This window comes from Pinus tabuliformis, chromosome X (assembly GCF_031772625.1).
Source record: "Pinus tabuliformis cultivar Carrire ecotype Pingquan chromosome X, CPIR1, whole genome shotgun sequence".
Lineage (NCBI taxonomy): Eukaryota > Viridiplantae > Streptophyta > Pinopsida > Pinales > Pinaceae > Pinus > Pinus tabuliformis.
In genome coordinates, this window is record NC_142308.1 from 1,400,839,062 (window position 1) to 1,400,848,951 (window position 9,890).

The following is a 9,890-nucleotide window of genomic DNA, read 5'->3' on the forward strand; positions in this document are numbered from 1 at the left end:
TTTACCAATCGTCTACTCAGCATTTATTCATTCTAAAATACTTTTTGGATAAGTTCAATTAGTTCTTGTTGTCATGTTCACCTAAATAATCTTCCATACATCGAATAAAAGATTGGTAGTCTTGAAGCGTGTGATATATTACTTGGGCATGTATTTCACATTAAAATCAAGTTGGATTTAATCAATATAGACGTTTTTTTTTCTAGAAAATAATGGAAATAATTAGATTTAATCCGGGTTATAGTTGTCTAGCTTCAAAATTTTGGGTGCCCCATAGGTTTTTGATGGTGCTGAATCCACTTTCACCATCAAAAATATGATTGAAGCACTCCTAATTCTAGCCAATTTAAATTGTCCAGACGAAATTGACATCCTGATAAACAATGACTTTACTAAATTCACATAAGAATTTAGGCATCCCTATGATATTTTGAGAATTCAAGAAGTCATGCAAATCATAGTAGGCTTGAGCTCAGCAATTCAAACAAAAGTCTCTCCAAAAATTCTTATGCTAGGTTAGTACCAAGAAGAGACATAATGCGTCCAAAATCGTTATGTTGAGATATAAAAATATCAGTTTGAAGACTGAAGTCATGTAAAACAAACTGTAACCATCACAAATACGTCACAATCACCAATATTACATCACATATACGTCACAGTCACCAATATGACAATCATGTGTAGAAAGCATAACCTACACCGAGACAGAATCAAAACAAACATGCCCAGCAAATATAACATGAGAATCAAGGTTGTATCAACAACAGTTCTGCCCAAAGCAAAGAACGGATGAGTTTTAGAAATAATTCCGGGATAACATAAAACAAAATTGATTCACTTCAACTGCAATAATCATAAATCACTGAAAGTCTATCCCTGAAACCCATCATAAGAATTTGCAAGCTTAATTCACTTAAAGTTCTCTAATTAGGACCTATGAAAGTAATTTCCAAAGGTGACCCAAAACCAATTGTGGCTGTTAATTGGGTACAACATGTACAGACAGACTATATGAATGATTCAAGTCCAACAACCCCAATGCGTATGGGCAAAAAGTTAAAAGCAATAAACCCAAAGGATAGTGACCAACTGAAGAAAAAAAGCTGGTTGGGAAACTGACATTTGCATCACCGGCTAATGTGCCAACCCTTCCTCTACGAATTGTGATTGTGATGTGGATATGGACCCAATGTCTCCTTGCAGGTAGTAGTGTTTGCAAACCCTTTAGGTTGACAAGGCATCATGAATCTAATTACTATTTCCATCTAGTTCCAAAGATGCAAGGTAACCGTAGTCAACAACACCTCCATCGGTTATAGACTCATTGGCCGACTGGAAAGAACTTAGGAAGAAAAGAGGGGAAATAGGAAAGTCTCATTTTTTCTGGCCTGCAACCAAACCATTTAAAACAACAATATATATCCTGCGAAATTCAAAAATTGACTGGATCAGACACTGGCCATCGGCTATAGACTCTTGGCTGACTGGAAAGAACTTCGGAAGAAAAGAGTGGAAATAGAAAAGTCATTTTTTCTGGCCTGCAACCAAACCGTTTAAAAACACAAAATATATCTTGCGAAATTCTAGAAGTAACTGGATCAGAGACTGACAATGGCTCGAGTAAAATCCATACTTGCAAATTTCAGTTCAGACAAAGGGTTACATATCAAACCCAGGTTCTAAGTCGGTAAACACCAAATCTTTCACACATATCTTTCTTTAGTATATTTAGACTTATTACTAACACAAAATTTTCGTGCAGGCATATGATAGTTGAGGTTTTCGTTCACTGTAAAAGGGGTTCACATGTAAGACCGTGATTGAGATCAAGTTCGGGATATGTAACATTGAGAATGCTTTGCTGACAGAGGAGAATGCTTGGAATTTTATCATCATATTTGTTCATTTAGAATTATTCTTAGTATTGAATCTTAGCTATTGTCTGTGGGTTGGGTTGGGTTGTGGTATAGTGGAAATTTACAACAGCTATTTGATTCTCAACACACCCGATGTTTATTCAGGTTGTACCTGAAAATCCATAAAACAACATATGCAAGGGTTTCATTACCTCTCTGACCAGTAAAGGGGTTTTCCTTGGAAAACTGTGGAGGAGAGAGAATTAGATAAGAGAGTTAGCATATAATTACTCATGGCAAGAAAAGACACTGGGAGACCTAGTTTACAAGTAAAGGAATATTCTATCAAAATATTAGACTGTAAACTCTAAATATGGGGGATATAAGATTTGTGTATAATCATTGGGCACTTAAAGTCAATTCTATGATTAGAAAAACACTGGTCCTGTAAGTCTAACATTTTTGGTTAAACTTCTTCCTTGCTCTGATTTATAGGATTACTTATTTCTTCCACTTCTCACTTTAGGCCAAAGGCTAAGTAAAGCATGACTAATTTCGATAGCTTGCACAGTCATTGATTCCAGAGGAAAGCCTCTTTGAAAGGCAGTTTGTAACGAAAGGAAGCTTCCGTTAAAATATTGTATTGTAAATTCTCAATATTCGAATGACTATAAGACTTGTAACTATTTGTGAGGCATTGCGATTTGGTTTGTGAAATAATGTTATATTATTTTAGGTTCTGTTCATTGTAATGTTGTGATTTCTCGCTGTTATTCGTATGTTTGACCATTCAAATTTAAAACAGCGTACTAATTATACAAGAAATCCATTATGGTTGTATAAGTAGATTAATCCTGAATTAATATGGTAACTCTTAGCTTTTGGATCAAACAATCAATATCCTAAGATACACAAGGTTGGAATAACAGTGTGAAAAGAAAGAAAAGATAAAATTCGATGATTTAATACCCTCAAAGCGATTTCACAGATTATACAAGTCCTATAACAGGAAATGTCCATCAAATAATTGCAAAGTCAAAAGTTTCTTATTCCCAAGCAGAGAAAACTCTTGATTCAAACAGTTTTATAGCACCTTCTTGTATGGCTGCAAAACTCTTTGCAAAGTGACAATAAATATGTTTTTGCCCACCTTTCAAATTCATCCAAGGGTCCTCTCTGAATCTGAGTGTGTGTATGTGAATGTGTGATAAGGACAGTATTGACATGGAATTGATTCACAACATAGAGATTTGCCATTATAGTAAGATACCTTGCAACATCACATTGATAACAACCATAAATTAAAGATAGCCCACAAAGCAGGATACCAAAACTGTTGGCAAGATAAAGTGAGGTAGGTTGCTATCACATCAACCCCAGGACTTGCACCCTAAAGCCAAGATCTGGATTGGCAAAGCTTTTGGTATGGGTAATGAGAAAGAGCCACAGGCATATTAACATGGAACAAAATTCTCAACAAGAAATATGCCATTTTGATTTGGTCAGTTGGCACTTCAGGAAAAGAGAGTTCTAGCTAAGCATGAGTTCCCATAGTGATCTTGCTGTAATTTGACCACTGCAATGATGTGGTCCATTGAATTAAAACTTAAATCGTAGCTGATGATACACATGTTTTATTATGACTGAAAACTGTCATTTATACGAGGGATTTTCCCATCTTCACTAACAACGATACAATAGCATATGAGCAAAGACAAAGCCACTCACAGAAACTACGAAGCAAATGGCATTCGCGACAAAATAGTTGAACAATGAACTAAAGGTAATTTCATATGAGAAAGGGCAAACCCACTCACAGAAACGACGAAGCAAATGGCATTCACCACAAAATAGACCACAAAATAGCTGAACAAAGAACTAAAGGTAATTTCAAAGCCAGCTTAAGTTTTCTAGCCATCGTTTTTCTAGGCTCTGGTTTGGCCATTTCAATCACAAATGTTTCATCCTGTGCAGTATGAATGAATGTCAGAGAGGGAGGGGAGAATAATGTCAATCCACACATTAAAAAGAATTGATTGAGGCATCAAAAATACACCTAGTTATTCTACACAAATACAACATTTCAAATTAGTCTTGATTCAATTTGCAACAAACATGAATCATTCTTTAGGACTTTCAAGCGCAGTGTTACAATAGTGAATGTAAACAGCACTTTCATCCTTACAGGCGTTTCACTAGAGAGAAAAGTTGCAGCGATTGCAACATAAGACTGAAAATATAATAACTGACAATCCTGTAAGGGGAAACTTCCAGTTAATGACTTTTTTAAAACTATTTTTGTCTTATGAAACAGCTCCTAATAGTTCAAATTATATCTCAGACTCTGGGCATTAAAATGAATCACAGGGGTCTCGGGCTGAACTGGCATCTGCAACAGTTAAACACACACAAAATTGACAAATATACACTACAGCTACCTACTTCATATCTTACTTTAGTATCATATATTCTGAACATGTTAGACTGGACAAGTCTCTAGCCGTACCACATGAAATCTAATTTCTCATGAAATTTTGTTCTTGATCTCTCTTTAAAAGATATGCCTTAATAAATACAGAAACAGTTTTTCAATGTTTCAAAAACTGAAACACCCCATCTTGAATTGCACTATCAAGACGGTACCCTTCATCTTAGCAAACATTTGAACTCCAGAGATACGCCCAAATCTAGGTCGGATATAACTGTTTATGAATGTCACTTAACTGTTACTGCAACTGAAGAGTTTGCATCCATGTCGCAACAGCAGTGCCTTCTGTCCCTCGGACACACATGATGAAGGAGGCACGAGCTTTCTCAGGGAGGGCCTATAGAAAACCATCCAAGCTAAAGCTTCGACATCGACACATTTACAGTTTTTTAAATTTATCTGACTCAGTTCCCTGCAATCTTCCATGATCTTCTTAAGCCCGGACTCTGTTATTCTCGAGCACCCTTCCAAATCAATACCTAAAAGGTGCCTGCAACATTTACCAACGCCGATCAATCCTGAATCTGTAAAACCCGATCCCTCTACTTGTAAATGCTCCAAATTCCTAAAACCCTCGTCAATTCCGAGACTCATAACCTTTCTGCATCCTTTCAAGCATAGTTTTCTCAGATCAGGACAACCTTTACTAATAGCTTTCAGCCCGTTTTCTGTCACTAGCAAACAGTTGCTCACATCGAGAGAAACTAGACGAGGGCACAGTGTGCCGATGCACCTTAAAGTAACATCTCCAACAGGTTTATTCCATGCAATCTTGAGAGACTTTAGTTTACAGCACTCCTGGTCTGAAGCCATTCGTGAAGTACCCCATCCCAAACCAGTACTCTCCATTTCAAGTTCCTCTAAATGGTGGCAATCCTTTAGCAGGCAAAAGAAGCTTGAATCTGTTAGCAAAGAGCAATAGTTCAGGCATAAGTATGTAATATTCGGGAGGCTCTGTGCAAGAACCTCCATAATTTCATCAGTAAGACAATGTGCTCCTTCAAGATTGAGATGGGCAAGAAGAGGGCAAGCTCGAGCAAGACCTAAGATTCCTGCTGCAGTGATACCTTTACACCCAGCTAAAATCAAACTTTTCAAAGGAAGTTGAAGCTCTCCCATGGAAAGAAATAATTCACCGGATATAGTTAGAAGAGAAAGGTCAAGGTACTGCAAATTGTTTGCAGCAACGAGAAAACTTTTGATTCCGAAAGAAGAAACTCTGGTTCCATTTACTGCTAAAGAAGCAAGTTCTAGACACTGTGAGGCAGCGACTTGAAGTCCTCTATCGCTGATAAAAGGGCAATCGGATACAATAAGCTCTTTCAGATGCACACAACCGAATGATAGAGCAATTAAACCTCTATCAGATACAAAATAATTCCCTGAAATATTAATCACTTTAAGATTGTGAAGCTGTGTAGCCAGTGCTTCAATTCCCACATCTGTAATTATTCCAGGGTAAAGAGATGCATCTAAGGCGGTGAAAAGAAATTGTGGTGGTCTAAACCCTATCTCAGGACAAGATATATCTAATTCTTCTAGATATGGAAATGCTTCACCAATAGCACATAGATCTTTATCTTCCAAAAAGTGAAATTTTGAACAATTTAAAGATCTCAAATTCTTACAACTTTTACCAAGTTCGGCAATAGCTTCTAAAGGCAGAGCCTTCTGGCCTTGTAGACAGAGAACCTTAAGCTGCAGTCCCGAACGCGCTATATCGAAAATCGTCTGTGCTAAATTGCCATGGAAACCATGCAGATCTATCTCTTGCAGTCCTTGAAACCTTCTCAGTATTCTAGGCAGGCCACCAGAAATCCCAAATGAAGTAGAAATCCTCAGAGAAGGCCGAACGCGGTTTGAGATGTGAAGGAACTGCCTGCATGCTAGTGATACGGATCTCCAATGACCTGGTTGCATGATATGCTTGAACACGGTCTCCCAACATTCCTCTGGTAGTTCTCTGGATTGCCCTTCCATGTTGATATATAAAGCCTCTATTTTTGTCTCGAGCTGACAACTTAGGACCCAACAAAAAACCCAAGTATGAAGCAAAAACCAATTTGGGTTCAAATGTCTTCTTAAACCTCTCACTCTACATAGGCAATCAAAACACAAGCATTCTCCTTCCTCTTTGCCTCTGTTCTTTGTGGCCCCCTTGTGATTGTTGCCTTCGTGATGCCTTCAATCTTAATAAAAATTAAAGTGTAATATCAGTAGCTGACTACTAAAAATAAAAAATGGAATATAAGTTGCTGATTATTAAAAATCAAAAGTGGAATATCAATTATGAAGGATTTTTATTGCACTTAATATGACCATCTCCAATGCTGATAAGGAATCCAAGTTTGACAAACCCATGCAGATGTCTCAACGGCTATAAAAGTGGGCATGAATCAGATTGGGCAGTATTCAAATGCAAGTAGATTTAGATTCCACGTCTAGCCAATTTGTATTCGACATATTTTATCCGACCCTGGTCCCTAAGTATCAGACATGTACAAAGTTTAGAGCCCAAACTTTGATTTAAATAAACCAGTACGCATGTAAGTGGCATCAAATACACACTATTAGTATCAAAGCCTAATTAAAGGCCTGGTACTTTGATCACAATCTGATCGACGCTCTAAATCTGTTTTGAAAACAAAATACTGATCTGTGTTTATGACAGAGTGTTTCTAAGTCCTCTGAAGCATATCCTTGTTTAAGATTTCCTTCCAGGTTAATAGAACTAAAATCTATGTGATGCTAAGAATCCATAAAATAACATAAAAGGCACTCTAGAGTGTTGAGTATACTAAATATAGTATTGATATATGGCAGATGACACTTAATAGTGAAAAATATTAACTGGGTTTTCATGTCCAGACTCAAAAAAAAATCCTCGTGCAACATCGATCCTACAATGACCAAAATCAGAAATACATGGAAGGATATTTACTTTTTTTTTTGGCCAGGACTGAAGCTCGCTTCCGAGATGTACAGAACCTATAGAGGAAAATGGTGACAATCGAACCTGGCCCAACAAGCTCTCACCACAGCCGAACCACCTTGCAAAAGCGATATTGCAGTGAAACGATGTGTGAGGAGTGAAAAACTTTGTTCTCTGTACAGAGAATTAAAATACTTCCATTGATCTTGAGAAGCAGAAGCAAAATGGAAATCAATTCGGGTGAGGTAGAAAGGAATTCGTCCAATCAATGGCCACTAAATCCACATGTCCCGTTGCAATCGACAAAGAATCGGCGCAGATTTAGGGGGAAATCGGAAGATACCCACCTTCGAGGTAGCTACCGCCGACCTCCACGTCGCGCCCGCTAAAACTACGACACATTTTGTGGTCCTGAACAAAAGCGGAGCGCTTCGGTCTCTAGCTTCAGTCTCCATTTTAGATTTTTAAGACCATGATCACATGGAACCGGATCACCTCAGCTTTTACATAGATGAAATGTTGTGGGCAAGCAGTGGGTTGAGAAAATTGGGAAAATCCAAAACCTTGAATTATGAACAAATTCAAAATAAAAAGTTCGATTTGATATGAGAAAAAAGAAATAAAATGATATTTTAATGTTTATGAGACTAAAAATAGTTTATAGAATTAATTGTTTCTTAGTTTTTTGTCTTTAGCAATTTAATCATTTTCTTATTTAGATTGATGATGAATTGGCTCAACCTTTTAAGAGTTTCCTCGTTGTCTTTTACCAAGGAACCCATGCTAACATATTCTCATAATTGTCCCTGATGTATGTGAAAGCATCACATTCCAAAATGAAATGTTTTTCTGATTCCACTGCCCCCGATGTGCAAAATGTACACCCTTGTTCTTCCCAAGCTTCTTTAGGCCTTTTCCAATTTCCTGTTTCACACCGAAGTTTATGCGAATTAGTTCTTAATTGAGCAATAAGAACCTTTTCCCTCCACACAATGCTAGCTCCAATGTGCTCTTTTTGTTGGAGATCACAAGGGGGTTGAATTCCTCAATATAGTACTTCTTCTTTCCACCCAACTCTTTTCCCCATATGCATTTACAGAATTTCTCCATAACAAAATTCTTTATCTCCTTGCTATTTGTGGGACAGGTAATGAGGTAGATATTCCATTTTTGCATCCATGTGTAGTTTTGTCTCATCCATGTTTTCTTTCTTTCACTCACGCCTTCATTGAAGATAACATTAGGCCATCTACCTACACCCATTTGCTCAATTCTTTTTAGATACCTTATGAGACGCACCATAGGAATTGTTACAATGGGAGTTGTTCCTATTTCAATCAACATTATCTCATAAGGAACCGAACTCTTCCTTTTGAACTTGCTAATGCTCAAGCTAAGTGAAGTAGGGACTACTCCTATTGAAATAATTGTTATGGTGTGACTCATAAGATATTTAAAAAAAATGAGCAAATGGAATAGGTTAGATGACCTAATGTTGTTTTCAATGACATATAGTGCAAAAGAAAGAAGACTTAAATGCGTCAAAATAACAAATGGTTTAGTAAATGGGGTATTCACTTGAACATGTGCCCCACAAATAATAAAGAGATAAAGAGTTTTGTTATGGATAAGTCCCACAAACGTACTTGGGATAAAGAGTTAGGGGGAGAGAAAGTACTATATTGAAGAGTTTAATCCCACTCGTAATCATCATCAAAAAGTGTACATAGGGTCCAATATCTCATGGAGAGCCAAAATGTTTATTGCTCTGTAAAGAACTAACTCTCATCAACTTCGTTGTAAAACTGGGCGTTGGAAAAGACCAAAAGAATCTTGGGGAGAAAGAGTGTATTTTTTCCATTGCCAGAAAAGTGGAAACGGAAAAGCATTTCATTTTGGAACGTGAGGCCTTAAAATACAACCGGGACAATTATGTAAATATCCTAACAAATAGCTCTTGGGATAATTTATCTAACGAGGGAACTGTTGAGAAACAGGGATCTCTCATTGTCACATTGCATAGGAAAATGGTTGAATGAGCAAATCAAATGGCAAAGTAGTTTATCCCATAGGTTATCTTTAGCCTCATGGATATTAAAATTCCTTCTTCTTCTTGCCCAATAATTTCTTTTACAAACTCCCAAGTCTAAAAAGTCGGTCGTCAAATACATTAAACTAAACAAACTTGATATTAAGGAATGATGAATTTTAATCTAGCACATTTGCCATGTGCTTTTTTTAATAATTTGATTATATATTGTAATTTGTAAGAGGGTGTAAAATAGATTTGGATGAATCATTAGATTGAGCATATCAAAGCATGTTCTTGAGCAAATTTGTGATCTTGGCTCAGTCAGTCTAGATACATCTTGACTTTGGATTTATTAAGCTCCAAAGGATCAAATTTTTTGAGATGCAAACTTTTCTTCAAGTTTTGCACTAAAAAAATGGTTTGCACCTTGAGAGATTTGATCCATGTAGGTGCGGAGTTTTTATGGTGGCTGAGTAGTATGTACTTTAAGTGTGTTGAACAAATGCTCTATCTGGAAGCAAAACCATGCCTTGGACTGTGTTGTTGTTCTGATATCTTCTCGAAGATAATCAATAAATT

General features: G+C 36.9%; 1 protein-coding gene across 2 annotated transcripts; it reads right to left on the reverse strand.

The window, feature by feature from the left end:
* Window positions 1-4,090: 4,090 nt before the first annotated feature.
* LOC149145263 (F-box protein At1g47056-like) lies at window positions 4,091-7,769 on the reverse strand. 2 transcript variants are annotated; one of them, XM_089447565.1, is made up of 4 exons: window positions 7,627-7,769; window positions 7,289-7,397; window positions 6,705-6,830; window positions 4,091-6,536 (listed from the first exon to the last, which is right to left on the reverse strand). In XM_089447565.1, the coding sequence occupies exon 4, from the start codon at window positions 6,325-6,327 to the stop codon at window positions 4,579-4,581; it is 1,749 nt and encodes a 582-aa protein (XP_089303691.1). In that variant the 5' UTR covers window positions 6,328-6,536; window positions 6,705-6,830; window positions 7,289-7,397; window positions 7,627-7,769; the 3' UTR covers window positions 4,091-4,578. The 2 variants fall into 2 exon arrangements, with proteins under 2 accessions (XP_089303691.1, XP_089303690.1); XM_089447564.1 differs by lacking the exon at window positions 6,705-6,830.
* Between the last annotated feature and the right edge of the window lie 2,121 nt (window positions 7,770-9,890).

What these genes read in the sequence shown, in the direction of transcription:
- LOC149145263 (XM_089447564.1), bottom strand. Translation starts at nt 6,327, where the DNA reads ATGGAAGGGCAATCCAGAGAACTACCAGAGGAATGTTGGGAGACCGTG.